The 27,256-nt window shown below is 40.9% G+C and overlaps 1 protein-coding gene across 1 annotated transcript in view; it reads left to right on the plus strand.

Annotated features, from left to right (window-relative positions):
- The window catches only part of PAK5 (p21 (RAC1) activated kinase 5), a 292,585-nt gene extending 265,329 nt beyond the window's left edge, over positions 1–27,256 (plus strand). Inside the window, exons 5-10 of the mRNA XM_084776856.1 lie at positions 9,191–9,682; positions 12,116–12,249; positions 12,925–13,051; positions 20,923–21,048; positions 22,896–23,030; positions 26,694–27,256. Coding sequence (XP_084632982.1) covers positions 9,191–9,682; positions 12,116–12,249; positions 12,925–13,051; positions 20,923–21,048; positions 22,896–23,030; positions 26,694–26,849 — 1,170 coding nt within the window. The 3' untranslated portion in view covers positions 26,850–27,256. The remainder of the gene's footprint in view (positions 1–9,190; positions 9,683–12,115; positions 12,250–12,924; positions 13,052–20,922; positions 21,049–22,895; positions 23,031–26,693) is intronic.

The raw sequence follows: 27,256 nt of genomic DNA on the forward strand, positions 1-27,256 counted from the left end.
AGGTGCCTCTGTCTTTAGAGTTGTACTCTGAAAACTCAACCAATTGCATTTGGATTTCCAGCTGGGGCAAGACATAGTGATCACGACTCAAGATAATTTGACTTTGTCTCATGACAGTTTCTAGAGGAGGGCGGGTGATGATCGCATAGGAAAAAGAAAGGGAAAAAAAGCACAAATCCCCTGTAGCAAGAATGAGGAAAGGTGTATGTGTGTGTGTGTGTGTGTGTGTGTGTGTGTGTGTGTGTGTGTGTGTGTGTGAATGTGTATGTGTGTGTGCGTGTGTTTGTATCTGTGTGTGTGACACCAGTTTGATGTTTTGTCCTATATTTTTAAAATTTTAGTTCTACCTCACAGTGAAGAAAGATGTGGAGTAATAACAACACAAAAACCCCACTTCACTTTTCTTATTAGCATGACAAGAGTGAAAATTGTAATAAAATCCATTGATACTAATATTTAGTCTCTACTTTGCAATCTTGTTGCCTGAAAATGAGCAGATGACACCTTAAGGTGAGAAAGAAAAGTAAAACAAATTCTAGCACCACTCTCATCACAAAACTACAGAAGCCAGCAAGGAGAGAGGAAGCACGCCTCCCACTCTTTCCAGAAGACTCTGCTGCCATCAGCAACATGGCAGGAGCCTGTCATCTTGTGCTTAACGTTGATCACTCAGTACTCTCTTGGGACCAGGCAGTTAGCTCGTGTCTCTTGGTGTCACCTTGGGCAAAGCCAATGAGAAGTTTCTGACACAGTGACAATTCAGTGTTTTTCCAGGCACCTACTGTGTACCAGATATACACGTGGCTTAGTTAAGACTCACAGCAAAATTTCTTGCCTCCGCTGTAAGATAAGGAATAAGATCTGGGAGTCACATTAGCAGCCTGTACCATTCAGCTCATGTACCAACTAGAGTCCAGATCTTTACTTTTAACCCCTGGGATGCATCCCCATAACACAGACACAACTTGTAAGGATACCAACCCTTCCATTGTAAAGTATTTCTATCGCTAAGGTAGTGAGATTGCATCAGAAATTATTTCAATATTTCAATATTATCTCATCGTCTTTCATTCAGAGGTGAGTTTCTCAACCTTGATTCTAATGATGTTTTGGGCATGTAATTCTTTTGTAGTGAGGGGTTGTTCTGGCATTTCTATGTAGATAACAGTATCCATGGGCTTTTCCCTATTAGATGGCAAGGCTTCCCATCTTCACTCACAGTAATCAAATATATGCAATAACAAAATATATCACCCTTCGCCATGGATAAGGCCATACGAAATCAGATAGCTGCAGAGGAGCCTTCTATGGCTACCTTTTATCAAGTACTTTTGAGCAGTTAGAGGCTTGGTTTGGGGAGATAAACTGCTCCCATTTGAGCATAACACTGCCATTTATTAACTAAGTGACTGATGAGTGGTGCCTCCTCTTTAACTACAGAAGGGAGATAAAGACAGTCCTGGCCTCATGTCAGCTGAAAGTTAAACAAGTTCATGTCAGAGCAGCCTACTTTCTTGTATGTGTAGTAGAAATGTCTGTCCCTAGGTTGACATTCAGAGAGTGACTATAATACAAGGGTCACTGTGTTCCAGGCACAGTGTGAGAAATCTTTAGCAGACTTTGCACACTTAGTCCTTACAAGTCCAGAAGAATCCAAAACCTTCTCTTTGACAGTTGAGGAAGCTGAAACTCCAGAAAGCTGTCTTTATGGGCTTCCCCAAGTGTATGAATATATTCTGAGCTGGGGTTCAAAACTACATCTCTCTGACTCTAAGGTCTATGCTTCAGAACATTTGTATCAGTTCTAGAGGAAGGCTGAGGAGCAAAAAAGTGGGTGTAAGGCTTTTCAGTCAGGACACACACTGCTGGATGCCATCGCCTTGCTTGTGAACTTTGTGTGTACAAGGAAGCTCTGTTTATAGTATGCTCCAGATATGACTTGTATTCATCTAGAAATATGAATTATGGGTAAATACTGAAACTGCAAGCTGCAAAGAAAGCCTTAGGTGAGAAGACCCAAAAGACTCTTTTTTTATGAATTCACTCTACCTTGGATGATAGCCTTGTTTGAACTTCTTAAAGATAGACAGAGTTTTGCCATCTAATACAGAGACATTCAAGACATAGATTTTTTTTCGAGTCTTTACAAGCTAAACGAGCTTGTCTGTGCTTGAGTCTGCTCACCACAGACTTAGTCCTTTTAGTGCTTCTACAGAACTACTTCACAGTCCCTCAGAGACATACTCTCTGCCTTGTGCAGGGGTCAGTAACAACCTATCTGAATGTCTGCAATGTGCACTTGCCATTTATTCAGTAAGTCAGGGAAGACTTGGCTTTTCAGGCTCCTTGTTATGAAATGTATATTTCTACAGGCCTAACTGAGATCCCAACTCAATGGTTTGCCGAAATTCCGGAGCTACTCATGCAATGCACTGCACAGTTTCCTACTGCATACGGTACAGCAGCTGTATCTAACCACCCAATCCCCCAGTCTTGGCACCCTAAGGAGATGCCTTAAGACTTTTTAGTGTCACAAGGGCACTTACTCATTGGCAACACTTGCCTTTTACCAAAGTTGAATATCAGCTCACAGCATGTGCTATATACCCCAGTCATTTGGCCAGAATGAATAATACACCCACTATGAAGCTGATTGCCCCGCTTTGTAAATGAAAGTAAGTACCAGGAAAGAAACATCAATAAAAATCAGAGTTTTGCCTTTGGCAGAAGCGACAGTAACTCCTTTATTAGGGTTCAACAGGGGTTCCTTAATGCCCTGCAAGGAGACAGACTGAAGCTCAGAGGACAGCAACTAGCTGCCCAGAAAACCAAGAATGAACCCTGAGCCTATCCACCTCAGGCAGGGCTGCACAGCTTGATTGAGAGCAAGGAAGAATTAACTTCCCCATCACTGGTGTTTCCTGCGTATAAAAGGGGAGAAACCGACCTTTGCAGAGCACAACAGGGGGGCCACCAGGACGAATGAGCTAGTTGCCTTTTCCTAATTACCAGTCCCCAAAATGTCTCTGAAGGGGGAAAAAAGCCACTAGCGATTCTCCTAGGCTCTCTTACAGATGCTTTTTCCTTTGCAAAGCCAAGTCTGCTAACACTTTCCTGTCAGTCAAGTCAGGAAAATTTAAGATGTACTTTCCATGCTCAGACAATAGATGGCTGTGATTCGCTTTTGTCCCTGATTTATGTAAAGCAAGCAACACCCGGTCTGCCTTTTTCTTTTTTCTTCTTCTTCTTCTTTTTTTTTTTTTTTTTTTTTTTTTTCCTTCTGAGCTGAGCAATCTCTTTGTTTCATTGTGTTCCAAAAAGGTGTATTGGAGCGTCACAACTAAGTCCTGGAAGCAGCTGTCTCCCTTCCCTGTAATCTCCATCTTTCAGCCCTTCAGCAAGCATTCCTCCATTGCCAGTCTGTTGGACAGATGTGCAACACAGCCATCTCCCACACCACTGTCCAGCACCGTCCAGCCACAGCCTCCCTTCGATGCAGAAGCTCCCGGTGACAAAGAGATGCTGCCGCATGATATTTTTTCCTCCTGTTCTTTCTCCCACCCTCTTTTTTTTTAAGCCTTGGCATAAAATGGTCAAATGATGTTCTACTGCAGAATTCAATTTCACAGTTCAGTTGGGTCCTTGATTACACTGCCAAATACAGATTAATGTGCATTTAACTAACATGGATCAGGGGAATTCTGGCTGACAGCCAGCTGTAATCGGGGCAATTGATAGCGATGAGGAGTTTTATGCCCTGTCCACCGCAGTGCACCACTGCTGAAATTGATTGATTAAATGAATTCATTGCTATAATTACGTATAATGTTGATACATCACAAGCCTGTACCTAGCCCTATCCTTGGAGACAGTGCACTTATTGTAGAAGGGCATTCTGGCTGAACTGTTAACTGGGAATTATTTATTCCCACATAATAAGCCTCCCCATCTCCTTCAGCTTTTGAATAGAGATGTGAAAAGGCACATTTTTTTTAAAGAATTGATTTTTTTAGGGTATACTAAGAAGTCCCAGGAAACTAAAAACCAAGTGTATGTTATTAGTCACCCGAAAAGGAAGGAAAGCACGACTCTTCATCTGCCTGTATTTTTAAAGATTCCTGCAGAGAGAATTTCCTCTCCAAATGTAGCCGCTGTACAGTGATCACGAGTGGTCTCGGTGCAGCTGACTGGTTTGGCAGCCCTGGGTGATAATTTGCAAAACAATCGATCTAGCTGTCTTTTATTACATCGTGCCATATGGGAATCCCCTTTAGAGCCTGTGGGAGAGAAGTCATTCCTGTAGAGTTACTGGTACACAATGCACACGAGTGCATTCCCTGGTGGCATGGGGGCAGTCTCTGTGGCGTTTCTATTGTTCGCTCTCCTACATTGCAGCTTCCTGCTCCCTCCTGTCCAGCCCTGGCACTGAGCTGTCTGGGAGCAAATGGCATCCACTCATCCTTTGGTTTAGAGCATGGGTTCTCAGAGACTTAGTAATTACCATCCCTTTGGATGCTCTACCTCAACAGCCCTGTGGTTTTGCTAAATAATTATCTTCTACATCCCTTCCCAAATATTCGAGGCCAGCTTGCTCATACATGCTCCAGAGTCTCTCCTTTTCTTCTGGAATGTGTCTGCCATTACATGAAGGAAAGGTTTCCCAGCTCAAGCTTGACTTTTTCTGCATGAACACACGCATGGAAAAACGAACATAGACAGGCTCATTTGTGTTTCACCGCTCCCAAATATAGACACCACCATGAGCGAGACCAGCTAGAGGAATGACAACAAATGTCAAGAGTGTGTGAGAGAGGGAGGCAGTCACCCTACAGAAAAGCAGCCAGCCTTCCCTTTGTGCAAGTACATCCTGGGGCATCGCTGTCACCCAATGCAAAGTTCGTTTTGACCAAAGCAAAACTGAAAATAATGAATTGTGTCCATAGAATGATCGCCTCATTTTTCTGAGACAACCACTTTTTTGTGTATTTAGAAGGTATCTAAGCCAACACTGCTAAAAAAAAAAAAATACAACGTTCATCTTTCTTTTTTTTTTCAAGTTTTTAAAATTTTTATTAATTTATTCATATTACATCTCAATGGTTATCCCATCCCTTGTTTCCTATCCTCCCATTCCTCCCTCCCTCCCTCCCATTTTCCCCTTACTCTCCTCTATGACTGTGACTGAGGGGGACTTCCTCTACCTGTATATGCTCATAGGGTATCAAATCTCTTCTTGGTAGCCTGCTATCCTTCCTCTGAGTGGCACCAGGTCATCTTTCCTTCATCCCATTCCCATGGGCCTTATCATTCATGGTTTTCTGGTACAGTTCTTATATTTTGCTCCAGACTATTCAGATATGCAAGGTTCCGGATAAACATGAAGGCATCCCTTATCTTGGCCACTCTCAGCTCACATACTGCCCTCCTTTGTCTACTCCCCCTGCCCCATCATTGAAGCCTGTTTCTGTGAACTTACATAGACCCAAGTGACAAGTGACTCAAAGAAGATTAGCACTGTCCTTCTACTGTCTTAGTAGCTTTAAGCCTTTTGTCTGACCTACTTCAGCCTACTATACCTCAGTCCTCTTGTAAGATAGAACAGTTATAGGCCTTACTGTTTACAGTGAGAATGAAATGCCATGGAGTACATGGAGTACTCAGAATAGCCCTTGGTACATGGCAAGCACTCACTAAAGGCTATCGTTGGCGTTATTTTTTTCCTACAAGAACAGACTTTTAATAGAGTAGTCCCTTAGGGAGGGAGCCCAACTCTGGCCTCAGAGAAATGTCAGAGAATTTTAATCACAAGGAAAAGTCCCTGCTTTGATTATACAGATCAGGTAGGTGATGACTAAAGGTGGTAAAGTCACAGCAGGCAAGAAATAAGGTCTACGTGTCCTTGTTCTAAGGGTTCAGGACATCTGGAAATCTCCTTCCATGAACACAGGACCTTACCAGATCTTCTTTGGAGTGCAGGGCCCTTAGAAAGCCTGACTGTCTGTCATCATCCCCTTGAATGATGAATAAAGGCCACCAGGTGAGACCACATGTTCACGTGCCTGAAGCAGACGGTTAATTCTTCTGAGTCACCTAGTTTGGTTCTAAACTTGTCTCTTGTGGTTGTGATTGTTCCACGTAGCATTTTTACGAGCCTGTCCCTCTTACCAGCAGCTACGAAAGACAATTGCATCTTCTTTCCTAAAATAACCTAATTTCAAAGATGTTTAACTCTCAAAAAACAATTCTGTCTTGTCTGCAAGAGGAAATTGTCTCCTTCATGAAGACATGTGTCTTCTTTTTTTATACCACAAGCTACTTGCTCAGAGTCAACCCTAATCTTGCTGCTGACTGGTGATCGTGGAGAAGAGGCCCCTAATGTAGTGGAAAGTGGTGTTTGTGACTTCTACAGGCCACCATCATCTATACAAGCTCATGGAAGATGAGTACAATTTTGTCTTAACTGTGAGACAAAAAAGCTCCATGAGGACTCTGGAAAGTGATGACATGTGAGGCTCCCATGACCCACTTTCAAAAATGAAAGTTTAGGATCTCACTTGACCTTTTCTGCTGGCCTTGTTGGTGAGCCTGACTAATGGAAAGCAATCCTCCCATTGTTTAAATTACAGTGGTGGTCCTCTACCCTGTTCCCATTAAGCGCTCTCTCTCTCTCTCTCTCTCTCTCTCTCTCTCTCTCTCTCTCTCTCTCTCTCTCTCTCTCACACACACACACACACACACACACACACACACACAGCCTTTAGAGTTACAAATCAACCTGCTTTCTAATAGAGGCTAACTTGTTTTTTTTTAATTAATTTAATCTTGTTACATCTCAATGGTTATCCCATCCCTTGTATCCTCCCATTCTTCCCTCACTCCCATTTTCCCCTTACTCCCTCCCCTATGACTGTGCCTGAGGGGGACTTCGTCCCTCTTTATATGCTCATAGGGTAACAAGTCTCTTCTTGGTAGCCTGCTATCCTTCCTCTGAGTGCCACTAGGTCTCCCCCTCCAGGGGACATGGTCAAATATGAGGCACCAGAGTTTGTGTGAAAGTCATACCCCACTCTCCACTCAACTGTGGAGAATGTCCTGCCCATTGGCTAGATCTGGGTAGGGCTTTGAAGTTTATGGCCTGTATTGTCCTTGGTTAGTACCATAGTTTGAGCGGGACCCCTGGGCCCAAATCTGTAGAGGCTAACGTATAACACATGTTCAATATATTATAATTAAGAATTCTATGTCTTATCATTTTAAGAACTTAATGTACAGAAACCTATGTGTTGTACATCTGTAAATGATAGCTAGTTTTGTTGTTCTTGAAATTATTTTATTGTATATTGCCATTATTCCACTAAACACTTTACAGAACTATAATAGTACATAAAGTTTACTGGCCCATCACATTTCAAATCCTTTTATATCTATACAATCTTTTGGAGTACCCTACAATCTAAGGAGTGAGATGTTAATATTTTTACCATTATTTCATTTTACAAATGAGGAAACTGGGGCTCAGAGGTACTGAGGATTTCAAGTAAAGCCATCAGGGTCAAGCTATACCCAGGTATTTTCATCTGGATGTGAGGCAGGATTCTGGTGTAGGGGATACCTGTTCCCTATTCGAAGGCCCTCAGAGTGGTGAATCTGTCATGTGGAGTGTGGTGTCCCTGCAGCCAGAACAGCTAACTTTTACATGGGTTACAGGACACCACCCTCATTCGAGCCCCAAATAGTGCAGAGCAACTAATAATGGGCAGTGGTTTTCAGGAGATAACTGATACAGCCCTTGCTCACTTGCATGGTGGCATGGACTTCTTTACAAGAAGTGGATGGAAACTGATGGCACTGCCTATTTCCACAATCTTGCCTGGTTCATAGGCAACAGGTCTATTCAATTTCACTTTCAAGGAACATTCTTTAACCTCAGTTTATCCTTGGAATCAAAGAATGTCTAAGTCACTTAGGTGACATCGCCACATGGTGTCTAATAACTCTCCCAAAGTAAACATAATCATACAGACTCTATTGCTGTTTAACAAAGCATTCCAAAATTTCATGGTTTTAAACAACAGCAAACTTTATCATCTGGCACAAGTTCTTGGATCAGATCTCTCATCGTATCTGCTACCAACTGGTCTGTAACAAACTACCTGCAATTGTGCTGCTGTTCCTAGACCTAAATATTATTTCCTAGACCTAAAACACAAATATTTACTATATTGCTGTTTCCAGATGTCATTAGAATGGGGAGCCTTAGGTGGTTTGTTCTGTCTTGGCATCTCTCGTAAGGTCACAGTCACTGAATTAGGCTGGGATACCGTCATCTGTGACCTGGACGTGGGCTGCAGGGAGCACTTTCATTATAGCTCATGGGCGTCAGCTTCTAGCTCAGTCATGGTTAGAAGCCTGACTTCCTGATGCATGGCCTTCTCTGATGGATTCCTAAGTGCTCACATGACAAAGCAGTTGAAGAAGGGCCAAGCAAATTATTTCAGTAAGAGAAAATGTACCACAACCATGGGGCCATTAAAGTGGCCAGCGATGTGCTGGCTTCCTTGGCCTCTGTTGTCCTGCTTACCCTGCCCCTTATCCACTGCCGAGTTCCCTCAACCTTACTCTTCTAATTCAGAGTGGAATGGGATTTACAGGGATCTCACTGAAGGCTGGCCAACACCAAATCTTTTTTTTTCTCAGGAATACCTGGAATTCTTCCTTACTCTCTCTCAATTATACTTGAACTTACTCTGTGCAAATGTCACAATTTTAATTAATACTCCACACTGAAGCCAAATCTCCTTAGCACCAGGAGCCATATTTTACCTTTTATACGTATAGGTGTTGTGTTATGTGTAAGTATATACGTTTGAAAGCATGGAGAAAGTCTCCTCCCTACCCCTGACATTTCTTCCCAGTTCTGCCTGAGGACCAATGTCCTTCATCATGGGGGATCTTCCCTTCCTAATTAGGGCATAAACAAAGAGTGTGGCCTGTATAAGGACCATAAGCCCTTGGTTGGAGGTAGCAGTAGGGAGAACAGGTTTGTGGGGGAGAGGCTCCTTCATGGGTATAGCTGGCATTACTGTTGCTAGGCAAATTTTGCCAGCACTTCTTCTTCTCTTCCTTCTGCCAGCCATGGGCTTCAGCTTCAGATCCAGTGATTACTACCCATCTACCTCTGTCTTTCCAGGTGGATTATGATCGAGCACAAATGGTCTTCAGTCCTCCACTGTCAGGGTCCGACACCTACCCCAGAGGCCCCACCAAACTACCTCAAAGTCAGAGCAAAGCAGGCTACTCTTCAAGCAGCCAGCAGTACCCTTCTGGGTACCACAAAGCAACCCTGTACCACCATCCTTCCCTGCAAACCAGCTCTCAGTACATCTCCACCGCTTCTTATTTGAGCTCTCTCAGCATCGCCTCGAGCACCTACCCTCCAGCCAGCTGGGGCTCCTCCTCAGACCAGCAGCCTTCTAGGGTATCCCATGAACAGTTCCGAGCTGCTCTGCAACTGGTGGTCAGCCCAGGAGACCCCAGGGAATATTTGGGTAACTTTATTAAAATCGGAGAAGGGTCTACAGGCATCGTGTGCATTGCAACTGAGAAGCACACAGGCAAGCAAGTGGCAGTGAAGAAAATGGACCTCCGAAAACAACAGAGACGGGAACTCCTTTTTAATGAGGTAAATGCTGGGTTTTTTTGTTTTGTTTTGTTTTGCTTTTTAGGATTGTCTCTTTTTTCATGTTGATGTAACATTTACTGCCTATTTCAAAAACAGGGTATGCAGGGCCTGGGAAGAATATTCCATTAGTAAACTGCTTGCTGTGCAAGCATAGAGCCTAACATCTATTCCCAGAACTCAAGTAAACAACAACAACAAACTGGCAAGGTCACGTGTGCTCATATCCCAGCCCTTGGAGATCTCCAATTTTGTACTTGTTCCGAACTAGTGATTTCTGGTGAGACAGACTAACCTATCGGTGAAGCCCTGGCTAAGGAGAACCCCTGCTGAAAAAAAAAAATCCAATGAAACTCAAAGTTGTCCGTTATTCTTCATTTACCTGCTCATACCGATGTACACAGCACTACACACACACACACACACACACACACACACACACACACACACACACATCGGGAATACAAAAATATTGTGTTTTCACACATAGAATGACAGTGAAAATAGAAAGGCAAAAACAACCTTCCTCTGTGATTCTTCCTCTAGTCTTGCTCTATGTTTGCATAGCTATTGCTTTTAGAAAGTACTCCGTGTGTGTCCACAACTGTGCTAAGCACCAGCTCAGTTGAGCAACAGCCCTCTGGGGTAGAAAGGTGTTACCATTTGAACGACAAAGCTATTCAGACTGGTATAACCAGCCCTCGGTCATATGGCTAGTGGGCTGTGAGGCCAGGGTTTGAGGCCTCTCCAGTAGATGCCAGAACTCATCCTGTGCTGTCTCTGAGGGTGCACGCACTGCTCAGTTTACATTACATAAGTGTGTATATACATATATATATATGTACATTACATATGCATGATACATCATTTCTAGAGTGCTTATAATATTTAACATAATGTAAATGCTGTGCAAATTTTTGTTATATTTCATCATTTATAGACGGATAAGAGCACAAAATCTGCAAAGAACTATTTCCATACATGTTCGTTTGATCAAAGGGATATACAACTCATGAATACACAAGACCTCCAACCATATACATATATTTACATCCATAACCCCCCAACCAAGCAGTGGTAGGCTATGTTAATATTTTAGTATTTTCTTATAGTTTGCTATTTTACTTATATTTTATTGGGATAATACTATACATGTAGTCTGATAGCTTTCTATTTTAGTTTAATATTTAATGTAGGATTTAATTTCATACTAATAAAAATTTAAAGTACATTGTTGTGTTTTAATATATCAAGCATATCACTTCAATGGCCTCAAATTCTTCTCTCTCTCTCTCTCTCTCTCTCTCTCTCTCTCTTAATATTCATTAAGCAATCTCTGATGTATATTGTTTTCAGTAAGTGCTATTTAGCTTCATGTTTTATAATCTTATTAGACTTACAAAGTGGAATGAACAAGTCAAATGATACATAAATATATGTATTTTTAGAGAATTGATATATAATGTTTTTGGAAAGTACCAATTTGAGCCTTTACATAAAAATCCTGTCACATTTACTGTCAGCATTAAATATTACATTATCTCTGCTAATATGATATACATAGACAAATCTATTTTAATTATAATTATATTGTTAGTTGACTGATTTTATTTTTATATATTTACAGTCCATTTTAACTCTTTTTTGAATCATATGTCCATTGTTTCCTTTTCCATCGGGGTTATGGCATTTGTCTTATTGATAATGATAATTAACACATAATTTTTGCATTATACATATAATTCTTTTATGTTTCTGGTTCTTAAACATTTTTTTCTAAATCACAGTATTAGAACACATAGGCATAATTTATTATTTAACTCAAGCTCTGGAAATCAACTAGAAGCAGCAACAAGGCAATAATTCCCAGATACTCTTTCCAACAAGTAGGCTCAAATTGGCCTTTTAAAAGCCTACAGCATGTATCAATTTACCATCTAATTATGTTCTTTGTATTCAGACCAGTTCTCCTTCAGAACTGTCTTATAGCTCCTCTAACTGTTTACTTGTGGACCTCAGTTACCACCCATTCAGCTTACTGTTGACCCACAGTAAAGTATGAATAGTGATCTATACAAGCTCCTTAGATGTGTCTGATTGTATTTTCCAAAAAGCCAAAGTAAATTCCCTTTTAGGCAAATTTTTCTGTATATCTTAATTTTTTTTCCCTTCCCTCCCCACTCTTATATCTTTTCTCTGCCTCCCATAGCCTTCTTATCTTTCCAAAGTCTGTTTGGCCTGTCGTTTTTTAACAATCGTACTCACCGTATTCTTTTAACTATCACTAACTGTTGTTGATGCCTTCAATCTACTGTAGATCCCTGAAGAAGTTTCCCAGCACTCACCTGTCACTCAAAAAATATTGATGTGGCCACAAGAGAAAACAGCCAGGTTTCACCAGCCTAAAGTAAATATATATCTTTCTCCCTCATCCAGGTTGTGATAATGCGTGATTACCACCATGACAACGTAGTTGACATGTATAACAGCTACCTTGTGGGCGATGAGCTCTGGGTGGTCATGGAGTTTCTAGAAGGTGGTGCCTTGACAGACATTGTCACTCACACCAGGTAAGGCAGATGACTCAAAGTACAACTCAACCACTACCTCTATGATTTCTTCATAAATTAACACTGTGCACTCAGGAACTACAACCCCCAGAGTGCTCATTACTCAATCATGTATGCATAGGTCATCATCCATTAAATTAGCACCCATCCCACACCCTGAAGGTTGATTCAACCTCAGAAGCTTACTGAGAATGAAGTTTTAGTAGCAACAACAGAACTTCTCATCACTTACATAGAGTTGAGTTTTATCCTCCTGAGTTGGGATGCCGTGTCCACACAGGACTGTCTGAGGACAAAATGCCCAGGTAGAGGATTGGAATTTTATGTCATTGTGATGATGTTGTTCGGAAACAAAAATCTCTCCATTCTACTTGAATACAACTTCAGTGCCTACAGTACAAGAGTTTGGGGACATGAATTTCCACTAATTACACAAAAGCTAACAAATGTGGTCAGTTTCATTTGTCTTATATTCAGTCCCTGGAATGCTCAATGCCAGGATTTATTCTTGGATAAACTTGTCCCAGCGACTTCAGTTGGTTTATTTGGTGATTTTTCTAGACAACAGCTAGAGTCATACACTAATTCTCCAGAACCCAAAAATGTGGCATCTCTTGACCATCAGAAAGCTGTGCCTACGCCTCTCTTTACTTTTAAATATTATTTCCTTTCTAGAATGAATGAAGAGCAGATAGCTACCGTCTGCCTGTCAGTTCTAAAAGCTCTCTCCTACCTTCATAACCAAGGAGTGATTCACAGGGACATCAAGAGTGACTCTATCCTCCTGACAAGTGATGGCCGGGTAAGGTTTTTATGTTGGGTCCCCTCTGGCTTAGTTTGTCAGCTTGCCTCTCACAGGCATTATTCTCTTAAGAACACTTTCTCACAATTCTAATTTTTGTTAGTCACCCATCGCCCACTCCACTTCCCAGAACTTGCAAAGAGGAAATTGCCTTTCCTCTGTGTCATCCTTTACTCAGAATTACCGGTGACCTGAAATTGATGGATAATTTGTGTCCTCTACAACGAGAGTAGGAAGTAATGGAGACTATGGGGATTTCTTTTATCTTTCTACTGCATTTTTTGTTGTTGGTGGTGTTCTTAGATGAGAGAACCCGACTTTGCTTCGGCTCTCTCTACTCTCTTCCTTTGAATATGCCTACCTTCAAGATCTCCATGTGCCTGTGAGAAACAGATGACCAAGTCCTCTGAACTAGCTTGAGAAGCCATTATTAAAGGGATAGTTGTTAACCAGTGTGTGAGCAGACATAGGAAAACCATACAAAACAAGCCACAAAGATGATGCAGTGTTTGAAACAGACCACTACTGTTATTAACCCATGTTGAAGAGGTTGTTAGGTTTGGAGCTGCCGGGCAGGAGTTCTGGGTCTTTGGTAGAATTCAGAATGTCATGAATTTGCAAGATGAGACTTGAGAATAAATGTCCCTCCTCTCTATGCTCCTTGTTTCCAGCCTCCCAGAAGTCATCAGTGTAGTAAGGCTCAGAGAAAGGATGAAAGGAAGAAAGAAAGGCGAGAGAGAGAGAGAGAGAGAGAGAGAGAGAGAGAGAGAGAGAGAGAACATTTATCAAACTATGTTCCCATGCCCAGAATTCTACATTTTTCATCAATATAATCTACACAAGAAATTCTGCAGAGGCTCAGAAGTCAATATAATATAGGCTATACAACCACAGGGATATGTGCCCACAGAGTTATGTAACTGCAGGGCTGTGTGACCACAGGGATATGTATGTGACCACAGGGATATGTGACCACAGGGACATGTGACCACAGCGATATGTGACCATAGGGATACAGCAATGGCATTCCAAGGATGTTTTAGTGAGAAGGGCCTTGACACATAGACTGTCACTATGTAGACTATCCTCACTCCTCTGAAATTCTCCCCAGAGGAAATGATCTTGGGTTTAAGGGAACAGGCCTCTCTTCGGGGTATCTGACTTTTAGAATCCAGCAACCTCAGAGAGATGGAAAATGTCTGTGCCAAGTCCAAATTTGCTGGAGAACTACCAGAGACAAGCTGGAAGAAAATGACCACTCACTTTGGCTCATCTTGTTTTGTTTTTAAAAGAGTCTAAATTTGATTGCAGATCAGTTGGTAAATTTAGTAAAGTACAGAAGACAAAGATCACTCACAATCTTATTACCTCTTTCCATTTTGCCATCTATGTGCATATACGGTGTGTGATTTGAGAAGTTTTAATTACTGCTTTTGTCATTTCTCCAGCTAAAACTTTTAAAAAGAAACCGTACAAGAACACGTATAAGTCAACAAACCAATCAAAACTAAGTGGCTGAAAACAGTCACCGTGTATTTCTTCAAAAAGGCATGGGTCAGTATTTTGGGTCTCATCAGCTAAGACAACTGGTCTCTGCTCCGTATGCCGCCACCTTCACTTCCTCACGTGGTGAGCAGCCTGCGGCTGACGCTCTCCATCACCCACTTGTAGCTGCTGCCTTTCAACCAGGATGGAGTGCAGTTTCTTCCAGCCCCTTTCTCTGATCATTCTTCAGCAAACACTGATATGACATGAGCATTTTCCATCTGGCTGAGGTTATTCCTCTACTCCATGTTGAAAGCGAGCCAACAATAAGAAAGTGATGGGGACCATAAGCTGCAGGCTGCTCACAAGCTGATGGGCCCCATCTTTTTTGTAATGGACTGGCTTTCAATGGTGGTAGAGTGCTAAAGGAGCCATGTGTCACCCATCTCTATCTCCCCTGGGTAATTCACATGTTTCATGTTACAGTGTTCCCAAAAATAGCACTGGGGCAAACCCTGATACAGATGCAATAGATGTGTGCATCACAACCCATACCTTATATTGTCTTAGCTAAAGTATATCACACATTCACCCAATCCCAGTTTGAAAGGATGGAGACTAAACTGCCCTTCTTGCTTTTTCTGCATGTACCTGTGTGTAATATGTCTTACACATTCCCATGTTACATGTGTGTTCACATGTGTGTCCTGGTGCATGTGCTTATGTCTATGCATGTATGTGCCATCTTAGGTCTGATGACTGGGGAACCTTTCTTAACTGCTTTTCCCCTTCGCTGAGGCATGGTCTCTCAACTGAACCCAGAGCTCCAAGATATGTCTTGTTTAGATAGTCAGCTTGCTCCAGGGGATTCCCTGGCTCCACCTCCCAAGTGTTAAAATTACAGGTAGGTCTTCATGATCACCCAGGATTTATACACAGAGAAACCTTGCCTCGAAACACAAAAAAACAAAACAAAAAACAAAAACCAAAACCAAAATGTGTGAGCCCACAAAGCAGATTCTGTTAGAGAGCTCCACCCAGATTTTTGTGGAAACTCCCCGTTCATGATCACTAGCTCTACCGCCAAAGCTTCCTACCAGCATCTTTTTCTGTCTACTGAGCTCTCTTCTTGAAGGACAGGCCAAACTAGAACTTGCAGCAAATTAACATTCTCCTCCCCAGAAGCAGCCCTGAAACATCCTAGCAGTAGGGGGGTGGGGTGTGTGTGTGTGTACCCTGACTCTCTCACCTTGTGGAATAACTATGAAGGACTTGTTCTATGCAGACTCTCAGGTATCCTCTACAGGATGGAGTCTTAGTTGTTCACAGTGATCTCTTGCTCGCTAGCTAATTTCACTGCCACAGTTTCTAATAACTCCCTAATAAGTGACTTTCCTAAATTCTTGCCTTGGGATGTGTTTGGGGGTGGGGAACATCAACTAATGGGTTGCCTATAGATAACTATGTCTCCAGCACTTGGCAGGAAACCTGTGTCTTCTCAACAAGGGTGTGCCCCTGGAAGTCATTGACTGCAACTGCTCATTTAATGGAGTGATATTTATAATGCTGTTCCCTTTGTCAATTTTTGTTCTATCTCTTAAATAGCATTGTATAATTAATATACGGCTGAAAAAGAATCACATGAAGACAATTTTTAATTTGGGCATATGAAATAGCTGGCTGTCTCTAAAACTCACCCTGATCTCCATCTATGTCTCTTTGCTAGTCCTCGGTAGAAGGATGTCCCCATGTGGGAAGTATCGCGGGAAGACCTAGGATAAGCTTCCAACTCTCCTTTAACAATGCAATGAAGCTTTGGAAAAGCAAGGTCCCACTCTCTGTGCACTGCCGATGGTGAGAGAAGAAATGAGGACTGTATCACTCTGAGTTAATGCCTGTGATCTCCTCCTTCTCCTCTTGGAGTTGGTGCTTGATGAAGTGGACTTTAAGCAGTGTCGCTTCCACTGTTGTCACACTGTCTCTTTCTATTCCTGAACTCAGTTTTTTTTGACCCATGCTGTTGCTCTCAGTAAAGCAGAAGTTCTCAGACTTTAGTGAGCATCACAAAATAGTAGAGACCATGAAAATAAAACTACTTTCCTTTCCTGGGCCCTGCCTCTAAGGATGATGATTTAATCCATCTAAGCGGTACCCAGGAACCTTCACTACTAACAATCTGCCAAATGATGCTGAGATTGCACACATTAAGTGTTATTGTCTTGTAGGAAAGCACCTAAGAATTATTCACAAAGGCATCCAGCTATGAGCTAAGTTTTTCTTAACTCAAAACATGCAGCAAAGATATAATTCCCTAGCTTATACAATTTACAGAACAGCAAATTTTGTAATTTAATCTTAGATCTACAACTGTTGTGGCACAGACTTTCTTTTGCACATATCTCTACCCTGCATCTTTTTGTTCCTTAGATAGGGCATGTTGGAGATGGTTGGGATATTAGATGAGAAAAGAGCTCCATCTGACTCTAAACACTGAGATCCTGATGTGTTCTGTAACAAGTTGCATCTCCCTTAAGTAAAGTCAATATACTTCCTCCTGCTCTTTCAGCATAACTGCATTTAGGAGACAGGGTAGTTTACTACTAGCCACACTATAGAATCCCATCTAAAACAAGGCTCATTTTAGAGATGTGTGATTTGCTTCAAAAATCTGCCCACAGTGCTTTGTTATTCTTATTACTTGAGTTCTCATTATCTACCCACAAATTTATTTGGACAAATGTTGTGTGCAATTATGCTTTTTCAGAAAACTGTCTCTTTGATATACTTGGATGAGTATTAAAACCATACAAAAGCACTTGTACTCTTGTAGAAGAACAGTAGGCCTAACTGCCAGGCATCTAGTTTCCAGTCCTTAAGTTACACATTTTGTCAGAGAAATAATTATTAGGATGCCAGATTTTTGAAGTGTGTGGGGGTTTTTTTGTGTGTCAGCAAAGAGAAACCCACACTAAGATACTGAGATTAAAAATTACCAGTGCCCAAATGCTCAAAATTTCTCTCTTAAGTCAGTTGTTCAGTTTCTGGTATGTATAAGCAAATGAAACATATTGCTGTGTTTGTAGCCATTAATCTTTGATCTATATGATACTTAGAAAATGGAATAGTATTCATCTGTTAGGAAAGATGAAATTATGAGCGTTAGAAGCAACTAACCCTACACTGCATGTATGCATTCAAAGGTACATGCACACACACACACACACACACACACACACACACTCAAAATATATATACATGCACACACACATTATAATGTCCTAAATTTACGCAGACTTCTGTAAAATCTTCTACTTGCTAGATTCTTTTTTAAAATCCTTTATTTTAATTTAGTCCATTAAATTTAAGCTGTTTGAATAAATTAAACATTATCCATCAAAATTGAACCACATTATTATAAAATGCAGTTGATATCATTAAAAAGTCTGTCTTTTAGGTTTAAACACCAGTTCATTTCTCTTGCCCCCTACCTCTCCTTTCTCAGGGTATCCTCCAGGAGCAGAAAAAAAAGTGAGATGTGGGACTTCAGGGTGAGGGAGATGAAGCTCACCTTTTTATTCTTCTCTGGTACCTGCCTTGGTAAAGCTCGCTTCTTTTGATACCTGGCCTGCTGTCCACTGTGGGTTAATTGGTCCATAGAGGGCTGGGCTCTTCAGGAGGGCACAACTGTACGATATCAAGGCTCTAGCCTTTTGCCACAAGTGTTGAAAGCTCTTCTTGTGGCTGGCCAAGGAATGTTCCCACTCTTACACCAAGATTTGAGAAAAACTTCTGGATGTCTGAACATAGCATCCAACCTGTGAACATCCCTTCCCTTAACCCATGTCTACGCACCCTGTAAGTTCTCTCTTCAAGAAATAGCCAGAGGTAACGCTCAGTTTGTTTTCAGAAGCTTATCAACACTCATTGTTAAAACATTGTAATATTTTCATGCTAGTTGACTACAGCTACTGTTTCAAGTCCTTAGATTATCCTTGAAGGTTCCCACCCTTCCTTGGGACTTTACCTAACCTCACTGAAAGATGGTGGTCATCCATCTAGACTCTAGATCCTAATGAGGTAGACATTAAGTATTCTGAAACAAAGATACTTAAAGGTCTTCTCACTATAGTGTGTGCAGACACACATCCTATAGGAAATCCTGACACCTACTACTGTCATTTATAGGAGAAAGTGGAAGTGACATATTAGAAAAGAGTATGAGGAACAACACAACATCAGAGAATCAAGATATTAAGTCCACATTGAATGACTGGTACCAATTCATGTTCCAGTTCCTCTGTTGCTGTGATAAATATTATGTCAAAAGGCAACTTAAGGGAGGAAATTATTTGCTTGGCTTGTGTTTGCCATTCACAGCTCATCATTGGGAAAGCCAGGGCACGAACTCAAGGCAAGTTCATGGGGACGGTAACCATGAAGAGACTGCTTGCCTTGTTTCTTACTCTCTGGCTTGCTTTCTCACAGGTGCACAATCATTTAGATTTCTTCTATAGAGCAGGACCTCCTGCTTAGCAATAGTGCTACCATACTGAGCTGGGCCCTCCTGTATTAATGAACAGTAAAGACAATTCCCCACAGATCTGCACACAAGTCAATCTGATCAAGGCTACTCCTCATTCGAGGCCACCATGTCAGATGACTCTAAACTGTTTTAAATGGACAATAAAAGATAACTAGAACATGAAACATGGCTACATACCAGCATTTCCAAATAAGGTTATAGTCTAAGGTCTTACACACACACACACACACACACACACACACACACACTCACTCACACACCACAATTTAATTAATGACTAAATTAAAAAATTTTAATAGATTTCAAAAGCTTTAGAGGGTAAAGGGACTGCTTAGTAGGTAGTATGCCTGTACTAGCATGAAGACCTGAGTTCAGATTCCCAGCATTCCCATGTGCAGTTGTCATTGCCTATAATCCTAGCACTGGGTGACAGAGATAGGTGGAGCCTAGCCAATTGGGGAGCTCCAAATTCAGTGAGAGCCTTTCCCTCAAGAGGAAAAAATAGATAAAGATACTATACATTGATCTCTGCTCTTCATGACTGTGCACACATAGGTGTACCCATACACCCTCGAAGAAACATTTCTTTATCATAAAAATTCCTCTGGAGCTATGTTGTCATATTTGAAAGTGCAGAGCATTTCCGTTGCCCTCAGTAAGTATTATACCACTTGGCTGAACTCCCAAACAAAACCAAGTTGAGATACAGAAGGGGAAAAAACTATCCAGCAGAGGTAGCTAGAAAGAGGTGAGATGTGAAATCAGAAGCCTAGGGACAGAGGACAGCAAATAATTCAGATGAGCATGGCAGAAGGACAATCAGGAGCAAGGTTGAGGGAAGGTTCAGAAGAATATGCATAACAGCAAGAGATAATCCATGCCTGAAAGACAGAGTATACCATTAATCCATACAATTTGAACTTTTGGTGGTCCTTCTCAGACAATGCTATGCCGTTGTCACTAACAGGGCTAAGTTGTCCATTAATGTTCTGCCTGTAAGACCGTCTGGCATTCAGAGCAGGTCATCATGACTAGGAACAGTACCTTCCAGCAATAAATAAAATTTTGGGCATTTAGAGTCCATATATCAGCAGGTGTCTCACGGTGCAGTTTGTTCTGAAGTATAGTCTCAAGAGAGCCAGAGTTCTGTGCAAGGAATGTCAGAGCTCGTTCAAAGAGAAAGAAAATAATACACCTACTGAATCCTTGGGCTAACCACTTTAAATGCCTGACAGCCAAGTGCTGACTCTCAGTTTATGTGCTTAGATTTATCCCTGCATAGATGTTCACATTGGCAACTTTGACTGCCATGGGCAAAGGAGCTAAGCAAAAAGAGAAGGGAAGCTGATACTGCAATGGTATCTCAGCAACCTAGGTAATTGCAGGTCTTCATTATTGCAAATACTAAAAGATGGTGGCTGTTCGTGTCCTCTCCTGGTGCACAAGAGTCTAAATGGTTCAACCCCATGCAACAGAATCACATCTCTACAGAGAGCATCGGCTTGGTTACACAAAATCATCCTCTGTGCTGTCATTGTGGGTTTGAGGAATATATTGTTCAGAGTATATTTAACTTGTAAGGGTTACCTGTGCTCATCCTATAATTTCATGAGGGATAAATGCTGCAGGAGTTCAGATATTTGCAAGTCAAGACTGATGGGAAAGCTTCTGGGAACTTGTTTTCTATCTCTGAGTCCCAGTGATGAATTTGAATGAATGTCTTTGTCCCCAATTCTAGGTGTGTGTGTGTGTGTGTGTGTGTGTGTGTGTGTGTGTGTGTGTGTTTACTTCTAGTGGGCAGAATTTTCTAACTTTTCTTTTATTGCTTTGCATCCCATTTCAGATAAAGTTATCTGACTTTGGTTTCTGTGCTCAAGTTTCCAAAGAGGTGCCAAAGAGGAAGTCACTGGTGGGTACCCCATACTGGATGGCACCTGAGGTGATTTCCAGGCTACCTTATGGGACAGAGGTAAGGAGGTGGTAGCCATTGTTTGGGGGGCAGCAGGTCATGGGATCTGCTCAGGGGCACAGTGGTCCTGATTGGTGGATACAGGGGTTAAAAGAGTTCTGACTCCATCACTGATACCCACCAATGGAGATCTGCTGGCTTAGAGTTGGCTTTGGCAGAGGGAACACTGGTACTACGAAGGCTACCACCACAATGTTTACATAGTGGCTTTCCTTTGTGTCCTACAGGAAAATGGATAAGAAATTATGGAGTCACTAAAACGCTGGTTCCACACCCAGTGACAATATTTTTGGTTATGAGCTGAGCCTTTCACGGCTGAGCCATCTCTCCAGCCCAGGAAATAGAACTGTAATGGTGACAGCAGTCACGTAGAAATGCTTCAGAAAATAAAAAGAAGAGGAAGAAGTTACACAAAGGAATAATATTTGCATATAATAGAAATATAGAAAAAAATCACATGTGTATTGTGTAACATTCAAAATACAGCCTGATTCCTATTTCCTCTAGAAAGGAAATAAAGTGTATTAAGGTATAGGCATATAGGTATATAAAAATGAGGAAGGGTGAAGCAGAGGCTTCCTAAGCAGGGAACAGTACGAGCAGAATCTCAGAGGCACACGGAGCATGCGCCTGTGCTTCCATTCACTGCGCTGTAGGTGGCAATGGCGTGTGATGTACTGATGAGCAAAGAGTGCTACCTGAATGAAGTCAGCCTCTGCTCGCCTTCCTTCTTCCTGTGACCTTGGCTAGGAACCTGGCTTGCTTTGCGTACTGTGGTCCCCAGAGATAGATCCTCAGTTACAGTCCCTGCAAGAGGCGCGGAGGAAGGATGCAGAGAGTGAAAGTGCAATGAGGCCATTGCAGGAGGTGACTAGACAGCATTTACAGGGCCACTGCCCAGCCGTGCCCCCTCCTCCAGCCCTGAAACCCAGTGCTTGCCACTTCTTCCTTCACTGGAGACAGTTTACAAAGCAGGAGTCTGTGTGAGTTAGTTTAAAATATTAATTTAAAATAATAAAATCAGACTTGAAAAAACCCCAAAGTTGGTAAGGAGAGTACTCAGTGCAAGTCAGATTTGTAAAGGCATGACCATACTGTGTGTGAAACAAATAGCCCCATCAATTTTGCTTTAAACATGCCAAAGAGTTTCCTCAATTTCTTATGCTTTAATTACAAATTTCTTCCATTTTCATAATGGAATGCTTGGGTTTTCCTTTTCTTTTTCTCTTTTGTTTTTTTTGTTTTTTTGGTTTTTTTTTTGTCTTCCCTGGTAGGCAGTTACTACAGAGATCAATAGGATAACAATGAAAGTTCTAGATTTGAACATGGTAAATGGTTGTTTCTAATGAACTGATAGAGACTTAGCTATAGTCATCTTTGAAATGCACACAGGGCTTAGGGAGATGGCTTGCTCAGTGATTAGGGGGGCACACTACTTTTGCAGAAAGAACTAGATTCAGCTCCCAATACCCACATTGGGCTGCTGACAACTGCCCGTAACTCCAATTCCAAAGACTCTGACATCCTCTTCTGGCCTCTGAGGGTACACACACACACACACACACACACACACACACAGAGAGAGAGAGAGAGAGAGAGAGAGAGAGAGAGAGAGAGAGAGAGAGAGAGAGAGAGAGAAATATTCCTTTAAAAACAAATATGTAAACAAACGACATTAGCAAAAAGGGTGATAACCCAACAACTCAGAGTGTAAAGTTGTATCATACCGTTTGAAAATTTCAAATCAATTAATTCATGAATCAGTATAGATCTGCTGGGTTTCATGACACAACCAAAGTTCAGAATGTTCTCCATTCCACACATAACTCTTGGATTGTGCCTCGCAGGTGGACATCTGGTCCCTCGGGATCATGGTGATAGAGATGATTGATGGTGAGCCTCCCTATTTCAATGAGCCTCCTCTCCAGGCAATGAGGAGGATCCGGGACAGTTTACCTCCAAGAGTGAAGGACCTACACAAGGTGAGAGCTGGGATATGCTGCTATGTCCAAAAGAGCTAATGGATCTTTCGGCCACTCTGTTTCTAACAGCTGCTGTGTTTAGTCTAGTAAGTCTGATTTGGGAGTAAGAGTTTAGACTTAGTTATCTAGATTCAAATTTATGTTTTCCTGTGTGCTTGCTGGGCAGGTGGCTCCACACCTCCTACTACAATGTCTTTCATCTATAAATGGGATGCCACCAGCTCTGCTGTCAAAGGGTGAATCAGATGCTGCTTCTAGCATCTTCTCACTGAATAACTTGTAGGTGCTGGGGTCTTCTAAGTGCTAGGGACATTGCAAGACAGCCTCAGATTTCTTGACTCTTGTAGAGTTTGCATTCTAAGGAGAGAAGAAGATAATACAATTTACACAAATGCATCAAAAATGGTCAGCACATGCTATGAAGAACCCAAAGTACTGTGAAGAAATAGATGGAAGACTGGAAGTTGCTTCGGTGTGAAAATCTAAGAAGTCCTTTATGGAAAGGCTCATCAGAGGCAAAATGGAAAGAAGGCACTAGCCATGCAGAGATCTGGGGGAAAAAAGGAGCCCAGGCAGAAGCAATGTCAGTCACAAGGACCTGAAGCCAAAGAAAAAAGACTTACATGTTATTGTTACAGGAACATAAGGAAATGAGGGTAGAACATTCCAGAGAGATAGGTAGGAACTCAATCACCTAGGGAAGGGAAGGGCATGTTCATATCAAGGACCAGTGAGTGTGTATTTCACATGTTCCAAGATACAGCAACTGGGACTAAGATATAGCTCATGGTTAGTTCAAGAAATACCTTGCTAACTCTCAGCTCACTTAAAGCTTGCCTTTTAAGGTCAACTGCAACCTAGGCATTATTCTCTCCAACTGCTTTAAAAGTTTTGCCTGCTTTTAAGTTTTGTAAAAAATTATGTGTATGTATACATAAAAATATATGTATATGTATGCAAATATATGTATTTATATGTATGTATAAATATATAATATACTATAATGTATTACATATATATAAATATATGTTTGTCAGGTCCTTGCATCTGATGCTCCTTCTGCCTGGAATATTTTTCTTCCTGATCTTTGCATGGCTAATGCCTTCTTTCTATTTGGCTCAGATGAATCTTTCCATAAAGGGCTTCCTTGACAAAAATGGACAAAACATGAGGCTGCCTTGTAGGGGAGAGGAGTTTGGAATGCTAAAAGCTCCCATTTCCATTCACTTCATAATGAAAAGAACTCAGAGAACTGTTAATATAGGTTGTTCAGACCTGCAGCAAAACAGGCATCATAAAATCTCAAAAAGAGTTTGAAACTTTTGCTTGATTGGATTAAGATTAAACAATGAAGGAATAAAATTATTACCTAAGTAAAAAGAATGTACAGATTAGCAGACCAAATAGATTAGTTTCACAATTAAGCTTAGTTGTTTAGGGGTTGAGATGTATTTAGGTCTAGAGAGATGTTTTAAGTTGATAGAGATGAGATATGATAGATATTGATTTACATTCAGAATTTTAGACTCACCAAGAAAGGAAAATGTTTTCTTCAAGATTACCAAATACAAATAGCCAAAACACTATGAATTTAACATTAACATAATTGCCGATTGTTTTGTAATTCTTCTTGTTCTATGTAGTTTATTTTGTAGATGTGTAATAAAATAAATGTATAAGTGAAAAAAATGTCCTGACACAAAGCATCCAGAAAATCTGAGTGTATATATATATATATATATATATATATATATATATATATATATATATATATATATATATATAATGAAGTAAGAATACTAAAAGCCACAAGGGAAAAAAACAAGGAGCTTTTAAAGGCATATCTATTAGAATTACACCAGACTTCTAAATGGATACTCCAAAAGCCAGAAAGACCTAAGAGATATGCTGGAGACTCCAAGAGATCACTAATGCTAGTCCAGACTACATTCCTCTGCAAAACCTAAAATCACCATAGATAGAAACAATAAAATATTCCATGATAAAGTCAAATTGAACAGTATTTACCTACAAAACCAGCCCTAAAGTAGGTACTAGTAGGAAAACTCCAACTAGGGAGGTTACCATGTAAACAAAGGAAGTAAATAATATCACACCAGCAAAATAAAAAGAAGAGAAGCACATGTGTGCACACACAGACACTGCCACTACCACTATCACCACCACCACCATCACCGCCACCACTGCCTGTGCCGCTGCCAACAACAACAACATAATAAGAAGCAAAATCCATTGGTCATTGATAGCTCTCAAAAGTAAGAATTCCAGGTTTATCAGGAATGCCTTAGGACCAAGGTTTGTGAAGCCACAAGCTCTCACTTAGCATCAAAGGCAGATTCTCCAGAGAGACAACCTTTCCTCCATGTTTAAGGAGTCTCGAAACATTTTCTTAGCCTCTACTGATCGACCCAAGCATAGCTAAGGCTTTGCTGAAGCATTTAACTCAAAGCTAGACATAAAGGCTTTACTACTATACATCTTGAGAGGAAAGTGAGGTGGGAAGAAACTGAGAGGAGTAGAGAGAGGGAAATACAATCAGGATATATTACATGAGGAAAGAGTCTATTTTCAATAAAATAGGGGGAAAAAGAAAAAAAGATTAATCAATGAAGTTTAACTAAAAACATGTTGTGTGAAAATAACCTATGCCCAGTAGAAATGAGAGCTACTAATGTTTAAAGAGAGCTCTTAATGTTTAAAAGCCGAGGACAGCCCAGTCTTGTTTCCCAAATGAATAAGTAATCTATGGAATAATTTGGTAGAGAATGCTACACAAAGATGAAAATGGTGAAATGAAAGAAGATTCTCACAAATGCAATGTTTAGTGGAGATAGGCCAATGAAAGTTAACAATCTACAAATATATATTTATGCATATAAAACATTTATAATATATATTAATTTCCACATATGCACATATATGTATATGTGTGTGTTTGTATAAAACTATATATGTATACCCTGTACATACACTTATATATTATTAATATGTTATATACATATATAGTTAGATAATTTTGTAAAAAAATTGAAAGCAGGAAAAATTAACATGTTCTATTAGTAATAAGGATACACATTACCTTTTGTTGGGCTATAGGTAATGGCAAGAAGGAAAGACTGAGGCACCTTCTTAGAATGGTAGAAATGTTCCATATCTCAGTAGGGTTGGACAGTGAAATGTCAAAACAGACTAAAGTCAATGAGAAAATTCATTTAATGGTGCCCATCTCTAAGTAACTAAGATAGATGTCTTAAGTCAAAGGGAAGTGTCTGTGCCAAGCAACTTGATAGAAATTTGTTTCTCTCTGTGAAAGGAGTATTGGGGGAGGTATCCCCAGCAAGCACTATTTCATAATCTTAGTCAACTTTCTCACACATGCCACCAGTACATAGATAACCCTGTCACAACAGCTGCTCTTATTGCTTACCATCATTATTTTATTCAATAAATAGTTACTCTATCATTTACCTCCATTGTTCCAAGCTTTGAAAACAATAGTTATGGTGTATGTTTCTCTTCCATATCGTCCTTCTTAATTTCATATAATTTGAAGTCATTGACAAACTAGTTGGGATATCACTTCAGGACACAGGGCTTGGCTTCTGTGTTTGTCCTCAATCTGACATCTGTTTCTTTTCACAGGTTTCTTCCATGCTCCGAGGATTCCTAGATCTGATGTTGGTGAGGGAGCCCTCTCAAAGAGCCACAGCCCAAGAACTTCTTGGACATCCGTTCTTAAAATTGGCAGGTCCACCATCTTGCATCATTCCCCTCATGAGACAATATAGGCATCACTGAGAGGATTCATATAGGATACGAATATAGGCAAAGACATGAGAATGATTCAGGAGAACACGAGGAGACCCACAGAACATGCAAAGGCCTGTGCATTCTAAACCAGCTGATTGGTGGGACAGTGTGATGACCTGACCGGCAGGGTTCAACAGACCAGGGCATCTTCTAGTGTCTTAAATAGGCATCTCTCCACTGACAGCTGGCATGGCCATTTGGAGCATGGCTTTAATAAGTCATTATTATACATTTCCAGCCCTTCTTCCAGCGAATCAGAAGGACTCAGTACAAACTCCGTTATGATAATATCCTAGCCACATGCAGGGTACTGCTTAGGATTTTCTATATTGAAAGAATACTTTTCTGGCAAAAAATAAAAATAAAAAAAAGAAAGGAAGAAAAGAAAATAAAAA

Source organism: Acomys minous (assembly GCF_964271855.1).
Source record: "Acomys minous genome assembly, chromosome: 3".
NCBI lineage: Eukaryota > Metazoa > Chordata > Mammalia > Rodentia > Muridae > Acomys > Acomys minous.